At 37.2% G+C, this 21,490-nt stretch overlaps 1 protein-coding gene across 4 annotated transcripts in view; it reads left to right on the top strand.

The window, feature by feature from the left end:
* RBMS1 (RNA binding motif single stranded interacting protein 1) overlaps positions 1-21,490 on the top strand; it is a 148,251-nt gene that overhangs the window by 93,110 nt on the left and 33,651 nt on the right. For all 4 annotated transcript variants that reach the window (XM_042783821.1, XM_042783820.1, XM_042783822.1 and 1 more), the window contains exons 3-4: positions 15,713-15,771; positions 18,558-18,649. In XM_042783821.1, coding sequence (XP_042639755.1) covers positions 15,713-15,771; positions 18,558-18,649 — 151 coding nt within the window. The remainder of the gene's footprint in view (positions 1-15,712; positions 15,772-18,557; positions 18,650-21,490) is intronic.

The raw sequence follows: 21,490 nt of genomic DNA, 5'->3' as shown, positions 1-21,490 counted from the left end.
ATTTTGTTCCATGAGAAATTCTGAAGTTTTTTCACCCATTTTATTGATTGCTTATTCAGTTAAATATTTGTTAATTCTCTTTGAAGTCTAGGACACTCACTCTGAATTATGGAGTTTCACAAATGTCATTAAATATTTTGAAAAGAGTGGCCTTCCCAGGAAGAGGGGGCAGCTCTGTCACTAATCAACTGTTTCCCATCTAATGCTTGAATTGAGATTTAGGTTGTAGTCTATGGAGCACAGGCTCACTGTTTTGCACAACTGAATTCGGTAGAATTAATAAGGTGAAAAAAGTAGATACGTTTCAGTGGATCACAGAAAGGTCCAAGTTGTTAAGAAGTTCTTGGGTAGATAGTCAAGGTAAGAAAAGTTTTTGAGTCTGATTCCTTTTTGAAAAACATGAAAGACTTATTTTTTTTCCTCTTAAGTTTCTATTTAACCAATAAATTGCATTTTTTTAAGCAATGACCTGAAGCAGACCCTGTGTTGGTCTAAATCAGTATGGAACATGGGACTTCTGTGTGATTTGTGGTGACTCTTTTGGTCTTTTCTGTCGAAGATGTTGCTCTTTTAATTGTTACTTAAAATTCATTGATCAGGTGACACTGTCTATATTCTCAAGATAGAGCCCTCCACCTGAGGAGATCAGGGATTTGGGCTCCTCCATGGCTGTAACTGAAAGGTGGGCAGCAGCAATACTTTACTTTCAAAGGTAACTGGTTACTGACCAAGCATCCTAGTGAAGTTTATATGGTGGATATAGGTTTTGGAAACAGTGTTAGTTTCTTTATCTCATGGGATTAAAAAAAAAAATAGATAATGTGAAATAGAAATGGAGCAGAATACATCTAAATATATAGCTGTAAAGCCAGATGCTCAATTCTTTATAATTGGCTTGCTGTGTACTTCACAATATACTAATAACAAAATCTTTTGGAAAAGGGATGCACTGCTGTTTATATCTCCACAACAAAACTAGTTAAATTTTTGCCATGAAAAAGGGGAAATTAGATTCTGTTTCTCTGAATGAAAATGTACGAGTTCCTGTAATAGTAGACACTTCATTGCTGTTAGGACATTTTAGCTTTACTCTTCTTTTTGTGGTCGTTAGCATGCCTTTTTTTGCTCTTAAGTGGATGAAGGCAACTTGAAGTGCAGAGGAAAGGAGGAAAGAGTAAATTTTCATAATTTTATATTGTAGTCAGGAAAGAATATTTGAGGGCAATGTTTTCTTCTGCTCATTAGTGCCCTTTCCAAATTTCTGCTTTGTTCAGTGGGACAGAATTTGCAGAAATTTTAATTGTTCCTCAGGGATTTAACTGGATTTGTATTTGGACCTGGTTCACTGGTGTTCTGCCTTCTCCAGGATCTTATAGTTGTCTTCTGCTTATGTTTGTGCCAAAGAAATTTGACAACTCTTGAGTTCGGCTTCTGCAGTGGTGGAGGAAATGTGAGGCTATTTCTCTCAAGTTGCTTTCCTCTAGTGGTAGAGGTCAGCCTTTGGCTGTGACAGCTCTCCTTTATTTTTTTGGCAGGCAGTCCTCTGACATTCTTGTTGCTGAGATCATCCCCACTGGGGCTTTCAGAAGAACATCTGACTGGGCCTCAAATTCTTCACCTTCTCCTGTTCTGACCATGTAGTATGTTTCAGGAAAGGTCTCAGTCCTTTACCATCAATAATTAACTTGCTTCTAGATTCCTTTTGTTAACTCAAAGATCTGTGAATTTGTGGGCTCTTCCTTCCACTGTGATTTGGTTTCATGTTGAGGGTGTGGATTCTTTTAATCCAAAGGATAATTTAAGAGAAAAAAAAAAAAGTATCATTAAATTACTGCAGTCTGAGTCATACTTGGTCTGTGAGTTTAGTTCCTTGGCCTTCCCACACAGCATTTCCGATATGCAGTGAGCTGAGGATGTGCAGGAAAGACTGTGGAGTGACCTAGATACTGTTTAACTCTTTACTAATGGGTGGCTTTCTGACATTGGATGTAACCATTGCCTCTGGATTCTCAGTCCTCTTCTGTGTGATAGCTGTGTCCATTACGTTTTCCTGCTTCTGAGTGGTTTTCATAAAAAAATATTTTAAGATTTATATTTGGATTGGTTTAAGCATATTGTTTAGATAAATTGATTGGAAAAATTAGTAAATGAGCTATTTCAAAATCTGAAGCATATGCACTGAGATTGATCCTCAAGTAGAAGTTACAGCTTCTTTCATATAGTACTCTATCATTTCTAAAAGTTTGTTTGGCTGCCCTCTTACAGGCAAAGAAATAGTCATCTCAGGCTCTTGATAATAAAAAAGGTCTGTAAAGCCCAGAAACACTGTGACCGTGTCATGCAAGCAGCCTTGTTGGCAAATGTTGTTGAATCTGTTCAAGAAAGGTTGTAATACAGAACTAACTTCACCGACTTTGGCCTTGCCTGTCAGCTTTGCTGTCATACAGTGGTGGGCTGTTTTTTCTTGGCTCTGAACGAGAATGTCTTTTTTGTACAGTCCCTTCTGTGGCTGCTGATGTTCTGGGTTTGTGAAACCACCACAGCTGCTCCTTTTAAGAAGCTTTGAATCTATGTCTTACTCTGTTTAATGTAGATACCATCCAGGCTTACAGTCAACTGGAGGATCCCAGTTTTCTTTGAGCCCAGTCAACCCAGTCTTGAGTCACCCCTTTGCACAGATGTTGATGGGTTGGGTTTTCCCTGCTAGGCCAGGATTAACTTCCATTGTCTGTGTTCTTTACTGTGAAGCCCAATGATTCAAGTGCTTCCTCAAGCACACCAGCCAAAGCACAGTCTGGTATATTGGATTTATCCTTCCATGGTGGCACTTGACATAGTCATTATACAAAAGTCACTGGATATGAGGGCCTGGGGGATCACATTAGTTTCAGTTAGCTTGGGTATGTTCTACATGATAATCTGGTAGGATGCAGCATTCTGTGACTGCAGGGCTGTCTGCAGCTCAAGGCTCAGGCTAGGCTCAATGTGCAGTGGTTCCAGAATACTTCAGTTGTACCCGGCTAGCTGCTGTAGTGATGGGATCAGAACAGGGTAATGGTGCCTTTAAAGGAGATGGTATATTTAAGCTACCAAAAGCAAATTTCCATATAAGTATCTATTACATTCTCTTTGCAAAACTGCAGAAATCAAACTCTGCCTCCTGTTTGCTTCAATCAATATTCAAAAGACTGTCTATCTTAAGCAGTGTGAAACTGAGGAAGTGTCACTGAATATGACCCTGACGCATCAGCCGCAAAGGTTGCACTTTAGATTTTGTGTTACAGCTTGTGATTGCTCATGTATCTACAATTTGGCAACAGATGGATAGTATTTTTTTAATTCATAACACTCCTCTGTCCCTATCTCAGCACTTAATACTACTGCAGGCATCTTTTCAAGAGAGCCATGCAGTTATAATCAATAATATGTGAGCTGATGTTTCTGCTCAATAACATACAGCCACTTAAATGCCCTTCTGAAGTCTTTTGACCCCTGGAGAGAACTACTTTAGTACAATCATTTTCCCTATTGAAATGGAGATATTCGCTATTCAGCACAGCTGGGACTTGAGACTAGAGAAGCAGATTCAAATAGAGATAAAGTCTACATGCCGTGATATTAAGGGGGCAAGGCCTCTGGAAGGCTTAGCAGTGATTTTGAATAATTTGTCCATTTAGTGCAGTTCTAGTCTGATTGACATTAAGTTACCAGAAGTTAAAGGAGATCAGAATCTAATATTAATTGTACCATTTGTTCATTATGAGGTGTTAATTCCTGTATAGAATAGCTGTTGAAAGCAAGATGCTACTATGAGTATTTCTTAAAAGAACCATTGTTAAAATGCGGTTCAAAGAGACTGGAAGTTACTTGAATATGTTGGGTTTTTTACTCTTCCACCTTCCAGACAGAAGAGAGGTAGTCAGCACTTTCCAAGTTAAATTAGTGCAAGATGCAGATAAGAATAAATCGATATCTTTGTGTAGAAGGTATTTTAACCCAGCAGGCCAGGTCTTGGATTCATCCTGTTGGCTTTGTGTTGATTTAGTATTACAAAAACAGAAGGAAAACATACAAAATGCACTGGCATTTTTAAATTAGTTAAATTAGTGCAAGATGCAGATAAGAATAAATCGATATCTTTGTGTAGAAGGTATTTTAACCCAGCAGGCCAGGTCTTGGATTCATCCTGTTGGCTTTGTGTTGATTTAGTATTACAAAAACAGAAGGAAAACATACAAAATGCACTGGCATATTTTAAAGTTCTCAATGACAGACATTATTGCAGCAACCAAGCATCTTCCATGCAATATAAATGCAAGAAAAGCATTATGGGGGTGTGTGTTTGTGTTTATATATACGTACGTATTTTTTAATGTAAATTACACAATATGTGAGACAGCTTTTTGTAGTTCACAGTTGACAGGTGGGTCAGGGTTTAGGAAATGGAATGTGGCTTAAAGTGCCCTTGTACTTCGGCAATCTCCAATCTCATGGTTTTCAAGACTTTGCCAACATATTCCTTGGGGCATCGTTTATTTAAACTGAGGTTTTAAGACTTGTTTTAATAATTTCACTTCTAGTGAAGGTTAATAGGCAAAAATAAATTAAAGAATAATCTTCTGAAAGTACACAGGTTTGTAGTATTAATAGGTGTCTATCTGTCTATCCAGATTAGGACGTAATATCACACTAGCTAGGACTGTAGCCAGAATAACACCTTTTGATTTATACTGTTCTGACTATAGCAAGGGAGAAAAGTTTTGAGAAGTATTGATAAATACATTTCTCTTTTTCCCTTTCTTGTGGGAGGGAATTAGGGACAAGGAAAAAGAAATATGCTTAGGAAAAGCCAAAATAAAGGACAATGCATGATGCGCTGACCAATGACTGAATTTTACTTCCTTGGATGGAGGAGGAGGAATTAAAAAAAAAAAAGTCTTCGGGTAGAGGGACTAATTTATGCTCCCAAGCTGATCTGTACTGTTTAGCACAGGGAAGAGAAAGGAATTATGAATAAGAACTCCTCTCTTATGTCTCATAGTTTTATTCTTTCGGGCTGTTAATGTAGGTTCTGCAAAACTGGTGAGGCTGAAATTTGCCAAGATTTATGGTTGGGTATACAAATACAGCCCAACTTTCAGATTAAAACAGCTAGCAGTGGTAAATCAATACGTGCATGTCTGCAGACCTTCCATGAGCTTGGCTTATAAATACATATTAGCATTCATCTCATTTAATTTCTCATCTTCCCAAATCATTGTCTTGATTAGTGGTCATTTCTCAGTATGAAAGAAAGGATAAAAGAAATTGCTAGACTGTAGAAATAATATTTTAGACTTGTAATTTGAACCTGTTTGGAACTTTATTTTGCTTGCAAATGAATTATAATTTTCAAAAAAACCCCTGTATCTTTCATGGTTATGTGAAACTTAATGCTCTTATATTTTTTTTTTAATATTCTTTCTGAGAGCCACAGGAACTATGATAAAATTATTTTCAAAGAATATCGCTTCAATTTTGCTTTCAGTTGTGTGTAAACTGCAGGGTTTTTTCAGTGCTTTACTCTTAACCTACGCAGAATTAGTGTCCCTTCTGTAGTGTTAGGGTAAGAGAACAACAGTGTTGAGACCATTTGCTTTCTTAAAATAACATAGCTCTGTTCTTCCATCTTGTAGATGTAGGAAACAGTAACCCCTTCCCATATACCCGACTTGCATTGTCAGTAGATGCACAGGCAAATTCCTGCAGAAAATGTAGGTTGTCCTATGTTTTCTTGTCTAAGACTGATTGTAGTGCTAAAAAGTAGGTTAGCCAAGAATTCAAAATATAATTTAAATTAATTATCTCTCTTTGTAAAATAGGGATTCTCCAGGGTTTGCCCTGCTAAACTGGGTGCTGAATGATACAGATTAGAAAGTACAGCCTGCTTTGTGAGGCAGGAATTAAGAGGCAGATGTCTTGATTTTTTTTTTCTAATGTTGTAGTATTTACTGGTAATGTCTTGTGTGAATGTCTTAATATATTGCTAGTTGATTTATGATAATGTATGATCATTCTGAGATTTACTGTTTGTGACTATCTGAATAACTGCACAAATCATTTTCATATGACTGATCCTCAGTTCAGTGTCTTGTGGTAAAAATTTCTATAATGCTTTCAGTGTATGAGTACTTCATATAAATGACAATATACTATATTAGAAGTAGAATGGTAACAAATCAGTTTCTAAGCCGTTCAATGTCATTTACACACATCACTTCATATTCCATCCAACTGTAAAATACTTTTCTCAAAGAACAAGGCCACGTAATTTATAAGAAAGAGAGTGGTCTTTCACTAACGTTGGTCATCAAACTCAGTAGAATGTTGGCAGGAAACAACACTTTTAATGTCAACCAGCATTTGTGTCCCTGCAAACAGATATTTGAAAACGTAATGTAACTCAATGTAGCTCACTCCTTTTAAAATACTTCATATGTGAGTTTCAAAAAATAAAAAAATCTCCTAAAAGTGAAGGCAAAAATAAGTTATGAAGTATTTACTTAGCTCTGCTGAGCTGTTGATTTCATAAACTGTAAAGGTGATGACAAACAATTTCCTTTTCTGAAAGAACAGATACTTCAGTTAATCTATGGCTGTGATTTTTTTATTTTCTTTTCCTTCAGTTTAGGAGAAAGCAAGCTATAGTTATTTAGACAATACTGGCACTTCAAAGTGTGTCAGAGGCAAATCCATTTGTGTTTCTGATAGGTTATTTATCCTGCTTAACCTATAAACTGTAAAGTAACAAGGCTACTGAACTGATAGATAGCCTAGCAGATGGTTCAGAGATTATGCTAAATCACCTCAGTTTGTCAGAAGTTAGGTTGGGTTACTGCAGGGGCAGTGGCTGCAAGAAACACTGAATGGGATCATTTTTCTCAGTTTGTTGCTTGAAATGCCATTTTTCTTCACAGCATGTGACATCTTGTGTCTTTACACTTAAAGCATCTATGTAATCAGCAAATTTAGGAGCAGCATGTTAGTGGCCTGGCTTTCATGAGAGTCATTAGGATGATGAGAATCTTTAGGTGTCTGTGAAATACGAAAGATGATCTCTGCAGGGCAAAAGGTTGGCTCTGTCACTTCTGCTGCTGTTGCTGTCGCTCTTTTCAGTGTCTGAAGCTGTTGATTTTTCTTTTCCCTACCATCAAGTTTTATCTTGCTAGCCTATGAAAGATTAAATGGAAATTAAGTGCCATGTGGTTAGTACTAAAAATCATATTGTAGCTGAGCAAAGATAGGCCAAGATTCAGGGCTTTGAAAAAAATCTCACCCTGAAGAGTGAGAGCATTAATCATAGTTCTGCCAAATATCTGTATCCACATCCTCAGTGGAGTGACTGAGGCAACAGATGTTGATAAACTTGTCACACGCTAGAATAGAAGTTATAGGTTCACCCTTCAGAATTTGCCTTTTTTTTTTTTTTAATTAACAAAAAAAGCCCCCAAACAAACCCTAATGTAAAAATTTGATACTTAGGTTTTTAATTCTCTCATTATTTCAATTCTACAGCTGTTGTATTTTTCTCAAAGTAGCATCAGCTGAATTCTTCTCAATGACTGCCAGGAAAGAATACAAAAGCTTTGCCTTCCAACTCCAGAAGAAATTTGTGGGGAGGATGCATGGATTTCCGCCCCTCCATTCCGCCCCCCCTCCCCCCCATTGTGTCATCATCATACTGAAGAATAAGTACTTTTTTCACATATTGCAACATACTTAACCTTATAAAGTAAAACTAAATAAACATGCCGTTACTTTTTTTTTTTAATATTGACGGAGAAAGCACCTCTGCTGGCAATTGTTGGAAATCTGTTCATTTTCTACACACTAGAAAGCCACATTAGGAATGCTGTTTTAGTGTCAGCTGTAATATGTCTTAAATGTTTAAAATACCCAGAGATACTAAAAAAACAATTTTCCTCAGTTGTTCTAAATGAAAGGGCATTGTACAGTGGGTTGTGCTTTTAAGATAATCAATTTATTGTGCAAAAGGGAGCATACTAATTGGAAAAACCTTTGCAAAATGTTGTAAAAATATCTGTAGGATGCTAACAGAACTTTTTCCCTTTGACTTTCAATCAGCTTCTAAGGAATGGATAGCGATTATGCACATCTCTACAAAGCAAGAGGAAGCTAACACTTCCTGAATCTAAAAACATTTCTTCTGTATTTCCACAGCTCATCCTCGGCAAAACCAGGAAATAACTACTCTGAAGAAAAACAAAATGGGTAGCTGAAAAATAATAATCTCCCAAATCTTATTCCTGTGTGTCACTTTACTGTTTGTTAGGGTTTTGAATTCCTGGTTCTTCTTAGCTATGAGGAGTACTTACATTTGTGTAGAGCCTGTACACTATAAACCTATTGATAAAATACTACTTTTTATCTGTTAAAATTAATACTGTCCAAGAAACTAAGGCGGCTAAACTGTATATGTCTGTTAAGCTAAGCCTCTGCTCTTTTAAGGACAGTTAACTGTTAGAGCTGAGCGTATGTCTGGTTTTGCTATTTTTGATTACTTCTTAGTGAAATCTGGAATTGTAACCTACTGAGCATGAAGGAAAGATTGTTTGTACCAAAGTAATACTAGTTTGTACTGTTGGTAGATGATGTTGGTGACTGCATCAGTAATAATCATGATATATACTTTTATCCACCAATTCTTGAAAACACAAATATGCGAAACTTAAATGAAGAATTAAAGGTAGAGGGGTTTTAGAAAAAGCTTTCTTGATCATGTGAAGAATTTACAGCGGCATGTAAGACTACTGAATTGTCAGTAAAGCCAAGGATCTGTGGGGTTGGCTTTTTTTTTTTGACTGTGGTTTTGTTTTGTTTTTCGTAGTAAATGGATCTTAACTCCTTCAAAATAGTCTTTACATCACAAAATGACTAAAATTACATTTTGTACATTAAAGACAACCAAAACAGTAGTTGGCTTCCACAATAATAAATTCTATTTTATTTGGAGGTGTTAGTTGTTTCCCGAGTAGAATAATAAAAATGACAATGAGAACTGCATGGATATTCGGATATTTTGAAAATACCGTCTTTCTCTCTGAAGTATCAGAGAGTCAAAGGGACAATTATTAAGAAAGGAAGGAACCAGCTTTATGTCAAAACCACGTGACCATTTAACAGCATGCCATCAAAGCAGTTCTCTAACTTTAATTTAGGCTCATAAGGAAGTCCTGTTTTGCATACTGAAAAATATGATCCAATGCCTGAAACAGGGCACATCTGGCTGAGTTGATTAACCCTGTTCTTGGATATCTGAAGCTAGTAAAGAACATTTTGCTGAAGCAGAGTAGCCAAATCTGTAACAATTTCAAAACGTCACTCATACTAAACTGGATTATGCATACCTGTTAACTGTGCAAATAAAAATAAGAAAAATATAATTGCAACTTCTTATATAATTTTTAATTATGCACTAAAAATGTTTGGCCTAGCCTTTGGTGGTAGGTACTCATTATGTTCTGGTAGCAAATCTTTAGGTCTGTGATGTCCATAAAGCAACTGAGTGATTCCAAAGAGTTTCTCAAAGAACAGTGTGTCTTTCAACAACAGAAAACAAAATATGGACAAAATGTTCTCAGCAATGTCTCCTTCTACACTAGGGCATAGATGTGGTGAAGAATTTAAAAATGGAAACCATATGGTTTGATTCTGTTCTCCAAACTCAGTATTCTGCTGGATTGAATAAACTTCTTCATCAAGTTGTTGTAAGAGAACATTTTCTTGTAATCAGATAGCAGGATTAGAGTAGTCTATCACAAGGACTAGCAGTGTTTTATTGACAACTGTGTTCTGAAATTCCCCTTGTTGGGAAATTAAAAATTTGATACATGGAGAAACAAAACCTCGCTGTGTTTATCTAAGCTTAAAAGAAGGAACATGACCTTAAGGTTCAGTACACCGCTTGCCCAAGATGCATCAGAGGGAGGGAGGTATGGGAGCCAGATAAAACCTTTTGTACTGCTCAGAGGCTTCTCTGAGCTTGGTTTTTGGATCCAGGAGAAAAGATTGCTGGGGCTGATTATGTTTCCTTGGCTGTGCTGTTGGCTTAGAAATGCCCTGAACACTGGAAGAGCAGTGAGGAATGGGAGCCAGCTGTACCAAGTCAGCTCATGCTGACAACTGCCTTCGTTCTTTTCCTCAGTTAGGAGGAATTTTTTTTTGCTGCTCTTGAACCAGGTATAGAGGAGCTGAGAACTGCATCATAGACGGGGCCTTCCCATGGGCTGCTTGGGTTTCTTTTCAGGTCTCAGCTGAGTTGAATGGATTGGGCTTCTAATTACTCTACAAGTGAGATAGACCACGGCATGGGCTTGGCTATCAAGACCATTAGTTTCATGTAAATGCTTTGAGTTGTGCTATGCAAAATAGAATACTCTGAGTGAGGTGAGGATGCTGTCTGAAAAGTTGTAAAGTTGTGTATCAATGATTTGCAGAAGTCAGTGGTTGTAATGTGCATTTATTTAGGGCTATGCTGAAGGATAATATTATTCCCTTTCAAGCCAGAATTTGCTGCATTTAGAGCACATGCAAGGTGCCCACTGGCCATGTTTGAATAAGAAAGTTGTTTGGTTTTGTTTTTGTTTTTTTTTTTTTTGTTTGTTTGTTTTTTTAAAAAAAGCTGATTTACAGACTAAGTATTTCCACCTGCACATTCTTTTTAGTGTTACAACTTATATACAGGAATTGCTTTGGAAGTATTTGCTTTATCCATGTTATTCTAGTTATTTACCCTAGTCTAAAGTAAGATTTATTTTGATGTGGATCCATTGAGCAACTGCAGTCTGTTTTAGGATTAACTGATCTGTGCTCCCACATGACTTTCCTGCTGGATCTGTCTGTTCTGCTCTCTCTTGTTTTTGGGTCACCTGGTGAGAATACTAGCTCCTTACTGAAATTCTTGTGTTCAGCCAGCTTCTATTCCCTTTCACAATTCCACGTTATAATGAGTTCATGTTCTCAGAGCCACTTACATGTTATGAAATCCATGCCTACTTTTACCAAGTGATTCTGGCTCTTAGAAATAAAGAGCATTCCATAAAGGGTGGTGATAATATGCTAAAATGTAACAATTAAGCTAAAATAAACACAGAAGATATGCAACATTGTTTCTGCATAGCAGAGACATTCTGACAGCACTACAGTAATCAAAGGGGTAACAGCAGGATCTCCAGGAATGCTCTTTTTAGAGCTGGTCTGGACTTAGGCAAAGAGAGGGGGCTGTTCATCTTCAACACAAAGTTCTGGACAGTTCAGGATGGAGGACCTAAGCAGCAGTAAAAGGCAAGGACTTTCGATGGTAGCAAAGATCCTTCTGGCGTATTAATATCTAAGTCAATGTCAGATGGCAGAGAAACCTTCACAGCACAAGCTAGAAGGCAGTTTGAAAGCCCTGCAAAGGGGAGCACCAGCAGCTGGGTGGTATGAGCTGTATTATGTTAAGCTGTTGTGGACAAAGATTTGAACAATTCATTCCAGACAACCGCTATCAAGCCTCTCACTGCCTGTTCTTATTGTACCTCCCCTAATGCACACACAGATAAGTTCTTTCAACACTCAAAATAGCACTTGTTGCAGAGACTTCAAGCTACTTCGTTCCCCATTCTTTGTCATGCTCATGGTGGCATCTTATCGCCCTCACATTTGCAAGTATGTTCATTATACTAGCAGATGTACAAAGGGAGAAAAATAAACAGCGGTTCAGTTTCATCTGTATACTTAGTTTTCTAAGGACCCTTTTCTTTCAACATCGAGGTCACCAAAATTAGGCTTCAGAGATGTTTTAAATGTCAAAAGTATTCCTAGATATTTGTAATAAATCTGTCAGTGTGATCATTTGCACTGGGTTTGTGTTGCTGAACAATGTGACTTTTAAAAAGTATATGGTGATGCTTTGCTTCAGGTCTTCCACTTTAAAAGTATCTCAGACAAAAGTACAGTGCTGTGCTTTGGCATTCATATTGCCTGGCAGTAGATCTGCTTAGGGCAGCTGAGTAGGTGGGGGTTACCCTTTCATTAATATACAGAGAGTAGGTAATGGGCACTGGTAAGCATTCTCCTATTAAGTAGCAGTACTGCATATCTTCCTAACTTGGCTTTCGAAGTTTTTTCTTTATCTCCTATCCAAATATATGTTTGTGTTGGTGTTCTGTACTATAATGTATACACTGGTCCACTGAACATACCCCCTTTTAATCCCATAACAAATGCACCCTGGCAACTATTCACCTGCCTGTTGCCCAAGCCCTCTCTTCCTTAATATGTTAGTTGACATTGGTACAGGTGCTGTACATGCGAAAGATGCAAAGCTGAAAACATCCTTCCATCTCCAAAGATAATTCAGACTAAAGAGAGAATGTGTTCGTAGAACTCAACCCTCCACCCTGAAAAATCACAAAACAAACCTATTTTTTGCTGCTGAACATTTATTTGATGTTATTTTTGGGTGAAAAATAATGTACCTAATAAGGAGTACCTAGTTGCTTGTCACCAGCCAGATTAGCAGTTATTTATCAAGACTAACACTTAATTTAAAAGAAAGCATATTTTTACAAACTGCTTCAGAGGAGAGGGAAGGAGCAATCACTAATTATTGTAGAAGTGATTCTGCCAACCATGAGAAACATGCTCTGCCTTAGGCAGTAAGTCTTACCAAGCATGCAGTAAGGTTTTGGAGCAGAAGAGTAGCCTCAGCAGGGTGCTTAAGACAACTAGATGTGTGTGAGCTTTGAGAGGAGTGATGGTCTTCAGGCAAGACCTAACATCAAGGACATCTTTGGAATATAAATTTTCTCTTGCTTTCTATATTCCTGTTCGTAAGCAGGCAATACGTACTAGTTTGCTCAATGACTGCAGTATAGCTCATTGATTTCTGGTGGGTCTTGATTGCAGTTGCACCCAACAAATGAACAGTTGAAGACAGGAGCCTATGTTGACAGCAGTATTAGGACTGCAGAATTCAGGAGGAAGGAACTAGATTTTCATGATGGCCATCATTTGAAGGAAGTGCTTAAGAAGAGCTGCAAGGAGTAATTTCCCCTGATATCAGACCACATGGTGGGAGCAAGGAGGGGGGATGTATCCCTCTGGCCAGGGTTGCGTGGGGTAAATTCCATTTCTGTGCTTCATGGCATGAGTGGAGAGCTAGCACTTAGGAGGAGTATTCACAGGGAAAATCGTAGGAGAAATCCTGATGATAGCTGCTATTGTTATACCAGTTCTCCGAATCGTTCCTAGACTCACTCTGCTGAAACTTCTTGGCAGTCTTCCATGGCAGCGGGTTCTTTGCAGGAGCCATGCTATCTAGGACAGTGAATTAAATCACTAACAGTCTTGCACGTTGGAAAATGGTCCATGAAGTGGCTGTACAGAGCAGATATGCAGACACCTATTTATGGACTGGTGTGTGTTGGCATCGGTGGGCCAGTGCAGACCTGACCAAAGTGGCTGAGGGTTGCAGTTACTTTGTTGTAGTTTTTCACCACCACCACTTTCTACGCTTTGGAGAACTGAAACAGTAGCAGGGACAAGATCACTCTTCAGGGACTCTTTTTTTTTTTTTTTTTTTTTCCCCACAAAAGGTCATGTAGCTCTTCACTTTGAGAAGCTTAGGGAAGCTCATGGGATATGGAAAATGCTGACCGTTGAATGTAATGCTGGGTGCAAGCAGCTTAGAACACAAGAGTTTAGTGGATCCTCAGGAGTGATGTCCCTGAACGGTTTGCCTCTCTCATTTATAAGATGTATGTTTAGTCTGCACTCAGAAAAATTCTGGAGAAAGTTTGAGAAGTTTTGACTTACAGACTATAAAGCTTTCTTAATGGAATGATGTATTTGGAAAATAAGTGACACTAATAAGGAAGTACCTGCTCCAACTATTAGGCAGAATTTCTATTGCTTTATTACATCTTCTAGCATGGTATATTTAATTAGGTATGTACTGATTTTCATTGGTGCTTGTACATTTTTAGGCTACAGATGGATAGTTCTATTTTATATCAGTGTAGATGCTCACAATTTCAGGTAACAATAAGGAAGCTAACACCTAGTGGCTAGTGCCCCAGGTTTACCCCCTTGCAACTATTTGAAGCCATAAAATAACTCATTGAATAAATAGAAGGTGCTTGAAATTGGTCACAAAGAGCAATAACTACACTGAAACATGTATTCAAACGTTCTTAAGGGGAAAGTACTTTGTAAATAGGCTTCATTCTTGAATAACTGTCACTTTGCAAGTGAACAGTTATTTGACTACTCTTAACTACCTAAGCTCTACTTTATTTTTTAATCTTCTTATATATTTTGAAGAATTTTTAAGGCTAATACTGGTACTGCAGAAATTGAGGTAGTTGTCTCTTGAATCAATACCTTTTCAAAATGTTACTCTTGAAGTTATATTTAACAGGTGAACTGGCAAAACTTCATTCTTCCCCAAATGTCACTTTCTTACACTGATAACATTTCTCATAATTTTTATTTCATTTTGGGTTCTCGTATCAAAAACCTCTATGAAGAACCACTTAGCACACAGTGCTTAGGAATGCCTGTTAATGTAATAATTTAAATTATATTCTCATGTGGAAACAAACTTGTGTTGCATCATTTCCCTCTCGTATACTCACAACACTATATCAAATGTAGTTTACAATCAACCAGAGGAGTAGTAAGGGATTTATTGAAAATGGGATTTGACTTTCAAGTAAAATTGCAAATTTTCACCAGGAGTGGCAAACTCTACTCTAAATTTGATCAAAACCCCTAATTCTTATAAACTGTGCAGAACACTTGAGAAACAGCAACCATTGGTGTAGCTGGGATTGCTATCCACCTGTTCTCACGCTTAACTGTTCTTAGATCTCTGGGTGCTCACCTTTGCATGTAGCAGATTGGCGCTTGGACTGCCTGCTTATTGAGAAGCTGAGGAACAGGCAATTAATGTGTTTTTCTTTTTTAAAAAGAAAATTGAAACTTTCCTGAGGGGTGTTTTGGCTTTAGTTGAAATTGTTTACATTTCAGTTTTCCATTTTAAAAAGACAGAAAATGTTTAACCACCCTTGCCGATCAGCTTTCATAAATCTGACTTGTACTTGTCACTTTCCAGAATAGAGTTTTTAATCTTTTTGTGTTTGTCAGTGTGTGTTGCAAGAGATAGATAAATTTTTCCAAGTTTGGGTTTTTTTGGTGGTGGATTTATTTATTTATTTAGTTTGTTTGTTTGTTTGTTTGTTTTTTTAACCCCTATACCGTGTTAGTTAGCAAGCCTAGCACTGACAAAGGCAGCTTGTCTGCCTTACCTGCTATATATAATTGGAGAGTCCAAGCTTATGTCTAAAATGTGATTTCTTATATGTACCAGGATTTTAACTGTATTGTATTTTTTTTCTATGAAGCACTTTTTCTCAATCTTCTTTTGTGATTCTGCTGTACCACTGGAAACATAGGGAGAATAGAACAAGGTCATGCTTGACATGGTTGATCTTTTTTGTTACTTCAATCTATGTTCTGAGTTTTCATTATATAATAATAAAGTCTCTATATTATTCCATTTTATTAAAATGTAAGGGTAATCGGTTATAAAATAATGTGAATTGGGTATCTGTTGTAATAGGATGTTCTTTTCTCATTTTCCTTACATATGTATAATACATTTTAGGTATGGGAAAATTGTATCCACGAAGGCTATTTTGGATAAGACAACAAACAAATGCAAAGGTATGTAGACTTGCCTTTATATTACACTGACCTGAATGTCTTAACTGATTACATGAAATACGCTAATTACTTTATTTTATTCTTATTCCTAAATTAGTCTTATTCTTGCCTGTGGTTGGTGTATTCCATACATTTGTTTCCAGTGGAGCTGGCAGACAGCCTGTGTCACTGCTGCAGCCCAGCCGGAGTGAGGCTGTCATGCACAGTGCTGGCTGGCAGTTCACCTCTATTTTAAAAACAAAAATAGAGTTAAAAGCAGCTTTTCCCCTTTTGCTTTGAGAAGCTAGGGAAGTTTATGGAAAACCATTCAACTGCACTAAGCATCAGAAAAAAATACATATTGTGGAAATCAGCTCCATTGATTAGAGTAGTTTAAAGCAGCACTTAATTATATGTTCCAATACTCTAATTGTGTTTTTTTATATGCTATTGAATGTATTGGGACCAAAGAGAGGGTTCGCTTTCACCAAAGTAATTGCAGCTGGAAAAAAAATTAGGACTTCTTTCGATAAACTGGATACATCAGTTCACTGATTTTTCATCACTCATTGCAGCTGCAGTGAGATCATATCCCAGCAACGTGCATGGTGGGAGAAGGTGTGGTAGCAGACACTGAAATATCATATTTCAGACTTCATTTTTTTTCAATTAAGAGCATAATTTCTAAGCAAAGTGAAGAATTAAGTCAGCTGATTTATCAATAAGTGTGAAGCTCATGAATGAGCATAAAGTTGATAGAGGCAGGAGAGGAGAGTTCATCATTAATACAGACACAGTTTTTGTGCAGAACTTGGAAGCAGTGCAGGGCCGTACCTTCTCAGCTCCCCACTGACAGTTCAGAAACCGAAATCTCTAGAAATTTTTTTCCTAGCTTGTATGCACATGTCATCTGCATATATTGTGACTAGGAAAGAGGATATGCCCTTTTCAGTTATTTTAATTCATTACTACCTATGACATCACTTAACTGTTTTAGTGTGTCCATGCCCCCAGCTCCTGAAGACTTCGGTAGCTCTGTCAGTGATACAGAAATTCTCACGTTAATGTTTTAAGAGATTTAAGCTGACTTTTCCAATACAGATTTTAAATCTCACTCGTGAAAAGCATTAACTAACAGTCTGTTGTAATCATATACAGCAAGCTAAGGCTGCAGGGAAGCTCACTGCATGCCACTGAAATTGCAGTAGGAACATAAGCAGGCAGAATGCAGATACCTAACTGGAATTTAACCGAAAGATTGACAGCATCTCTGGCTCTTGCCAAAAAAACATACCATAGGATTTAAACTAATTGGAACAATGAGCAATTGAGTTTATATGTCATCTAGAAGATGTCAAAGCCAGCTTTGCTGGCATGCTTGGTATCAGTATGTAACTTCATATATATTGCACCCTGCAGTGTGGTGGTGTTGATAACCTAGGCTGTCATGGGTATGAAAAGCTAGTTGTGGGTATGGAAAGCTAGTTTTGCCTTGGCAAGAGAAGACTTGATATGAGCTAATTCATTCTGTTTCATGTCAAGATTTAACAGTCCACAACACCACATGTTACACAGAACAATATGCTGCTTTCTTCAGCTTCTTGGCAGGTTAAATAAGCTTGCAGTGATGTACAAGGCTGCTCGAGTTGTTTTTCCCAAGTTAAGGACTTCAAAGCTGGTTCAGTTATATCTTTACGCAACCTTCTTGTCTTCAGTATAGACATGTTGTAAGAGAATACTATTACCTTCTGAAGAAATAATTCAATTTTCTACTCCTCTAGAGTTTTTTTTTTTTTTTAGATGCTGGGGTTTTTGTTTGTTTTCTTTTAACCCAACTTAGACATTGGAGAGGGATTGCTTTAATATTTGGGGTGGTTCCCTGGTGGGAAGGAAGGGGGTTGAAAAATACAGAATGAGGTTTGTGATAACGTCTAGGGGAAATAGCTTCCAAACTCCAACTGCCTTTTGGTGAGACTTGAGCATCCAGCTCCCAGTCTTTAAGGTCACTGCTTGTGAAGGCCAAGGTATGTTGCTGTTCAGATGTCCTGGAATCCATTAGCTGAATGTTGTTGTTCAGAATAAGAACATAAGTTCTTGCAGATATATAGAAATTGTTACATTTAACTGTGGGCTTGCTTTAACATGTAAAGATTGCATTATATGGCATAGAAAATGTTTTCAGGACATTTTTTTCCATTCAGATTTCAGTAACAACAATGGGAAAAACTTCCTTGATTTCACTGAAGCTGGGTTTTCACTCACTTTTAAAATTTAACTGTCTTTTGTGTATATACAATGAAGTAACTAATTCACAAAAAATTGGGTTACAATGCAGTAGATATGCATCTTTTCGACTAAATTCCTCTCCTAGTTTTGAGTTTGACATGTAATTTTAGAAGCTTATTTATCACTTATTTAAACTAGACTAAGAATTTAGTTTAGAAGAATTAACAGATTATGCTTTACTTGGTGATCTCTATGAAAGAAACAGATTATGTCACGTTTGCTCTTAGAAGATACGTACCAGATAAAACAAAGCACCATACTACTTGTTAGCAATTTGGACAAAATCCTGTTAATGAGTGGGAATGAAAATGGATTTGTTCCACTAGGGTAGGTCCCCACCAGTTCAAGGTTGAAGGACTTTGGTAGATTGTTTTCTTGGGACTACATGACAAACTTTGGAGTTTAAATTGGTCCTCTTCACCAACAAGAAAATTGTATTAAATAACTGTGCTAGTAGCATGTGAACTGTTTGATTATAAGCTGGTTATTTGCTCATTAATGAAATATGGTTTATATTTCAGGTTATGGTTTTGTTGACTTTGACAGCCCAGCAGCTGCTCAGAAGGCAGTTTCTGCTTTAAAGGCTAGTGGAGTCCAAGCACAGATGGCAAAGGTGAGTTAAAGTAACCAGCTAATTCTTGCAATGGGTTATGAAAATGAACAAGCTTGTATGCTAGCAGAGCACTGGTAATAGGAATTTTCAAGTTGTGGACCCTTTGCAGAGAGCAGAGTCAAGACTCAAGTCACATGATACATTAACGAAATGGAGGCTTTCAACTGCCATACCCCAAATCATCTCAGCTAATGAAATAAAGAAACATATCATGGTAAAGTCTCCAAACTGATCTGATTGGATTTATCAATTTAATCATGATACTGTTTTTCCATTGGCTTAATCAAAAGAAAGATTTGCAATAAATTATAAAAACTGCAGCAGGCTTAATGGTTTAAATACAATGTGTTAATTCCTGAAACAAGTCAGTAGCTTAAATAGTTTACAGCACAAATGTATGAAAGGTTTTATACATTGACTGCTTGTTTTTACCGAGATTAGCAGCCTCACAATTTGGAGATGAATTTTTAAGAACAGCATGGCAGAATTTAACCTTGTGACTTTGTCTTCAGCCTTTCTAGTATATTTTCTGTTAAAGTAAAATTTAAATCTGGGCATTCATGATAGATGTCATAAAATTCTTAGCCAAACATTATTAAAAATAAAGAAATATGATCTTTGTTCTTTTTCTTTCATTTTTACTGATCCTTGCATCTGAATCAGGCTATTAGTCAAAAGTGATCTTCAGAGCAATGCTCTTTTGGCATAAGATAAGTTTCTGAAATCTACAAAATCAGGGAGATGATACATTAGTAATGATTTTTGTCATGCATTCTTGTTAGGTCAAATGGCCTGGTTCCAACAGAGTGACATGAACACCACTACAAATTTATTAAATAAAGAAAATACTACCAACATTATCTGTTCATATAATTTGTGGTACATCTTAAAGCAGTTTTTTTTTGTTTGAAAATTATATTCTAATTAAATAAAATTCTATTAATTAGCTAGTAATCTCAGAGGCTTTTTAAAATAGTCTGCTGCAGATCTAGCAAATCTTTTATAGTTATCCATTAGGTACAGATTTTTTTCAGATGAGATATTTTCCACAGATTCTCAGCTGAGGAGAACAGTTAAGCTAACAGTTAAGCTAACAACATAAAATGTTTTTGGATGGATTCCAGGGCAACAAAATGGAAACCATATGTTTCATACTTAATGCATGTTTCATTAATCATGACACAAACATACATGCTTACTGGAAGACACTTGGTTTTGTTTTGTTTGTTTGTTTTTCTTTTTATAAGGCATTATGTATGCCTATAAAGACCTTTTAATTAAACTTTAGTTTTTAGGTGATCACTTTAAAGTATACACCAGGTTTTTCAAAGCCTATGTCTGCTAACTTATAGATATGATATCTAGGTATGAGGGGAGAAAAGAGAATGTGAAATCATGTCAATCCATTTTGTTAATGAATTTTAATGTCTGATTTAATTGTCATCCTGAGTAGATGGAGAAGCTCTAATATTTCACTATAGTAATGTAATGAATAATTTCTTAATTTTCCCCATAGTATATTTTTCTGACTCATTTCCTCTGACAGTTGCAATATTGCTAGTATTTATTTTCTGTTAACATTAATGAAAAAATGTACACCATAATACCTAACAGTTTTGATTGATTTATTTTTCTGACACTGTGTCAAACCTGGTGACGTGTGGGAAATCTGGAACTATAAAGTTTGCATTCCAGTGAAACTTGTTGTTCTGCTTCTTAACATGGAAAAAGTGTTTGAATTATTATAAAAAAACAACCCCCAAACCAACCCAATGAACAGTACCACAACAAACAGTCACAAGTGACTAAGCGTTCGAGTGCTTTGATTTTTTTGTCTGTTTTGAGCAATTGGATTATTTTTTTTTTCCTGGGCAGTGCTGCTCTCCTTTTGTCTGAAAAATCCTGTTTCCAGTTGGTCGCTCCAAACTGGGAGTTGTCAGTCACTTACAGTTGTTTTGGCAAGATTAGCAAATCAGACTCTTCACATGCAAGACATTATAAAAGTTTACTTGTGTTTGTCTAATATTTTATCCTTTTTCATGTTACCACCTGTGCCATGAAATGGTTTTCTTGCAGTGAAACTGTTCAGGCTTTAGCCTGGATGTCACAGAGAAAGATTTGGAGGACAGTTTCTTGGCTGTCTGGTCCATGGATTTCCTTACTGACCACTACAACTGTTTCAGTTTCAAAAAGAAATAAATGCCTGTTGGAGGGGTTTGTCCATGGGACGATGTTGCTATTGTGCGGTGCCCAGGGTGTCAGCCAGCAGCATGTCTCCTCAGTATTCTCACCCTCCTCCCAGACGTGGTGGTAGTCTCTGACCCACAGCAGCCAAAGGGGAGGGAAAATGTTAATATTGAAGCCTTGTCCTGACTCTGGCTGCTGTAAACCCCTTTTTGCGGTGTCCCGCTGTAGCTGTATGTCAGTGTGTAAAAATTACATCAGCAAGTTCATCTATAAATCCTAGTTTAGTAAAAGTGGTTCAGATTATACGTGTTAAAACCTTTGTTTGTTCTGTAGATATAACTTCAGATATTTGACTTTGAGCTTTTCCTATCCATGGGGTAAGACTGTGCTGTACACAGAGGTCTGCTTCCAAGTTGATCTGACTCCAGAAAAATCTAATCTCACCCACTATGTATTGGCTATTGCTGGACAGACTGGGCGGGCCTGGGGCCGGAGACATGGCTTCAGGCCAAATCCTGCCAGATCTGTTCCAGGGGTGTCACTGTTGGTAGAGAAGTGGCCACTTCTCATGAGATGCCATGATTATAGTGCCAGCAAAGGAACCCAGTGTCAGACCATTGCTCAAGAAGCATTATGTTTTCAATTATTCTGCTC

The sequence above is a fragment of the Tyto alba genome, unplaced genomic scaffold, assembly GCF_018691265.1.
Source record: "Tyto alba isolate M040663 unplaced genomic scaffold, T.alba_DEE_v4.0 Super-Scaffold_7, whole genome shotgun sequence".
Classification (NCBI taxonomy): domain Eukaryota; kingdom Metazoa; phylum Chordata; class Aves; order Strigiformes; family Tytonidae; genus Tyto; species Tyto alba.
The sequence above is the reverse complement of the archived record's forward strand: the minus strand, read 5'-3'. Positions and strand labels throughout refer to the sequence as shown.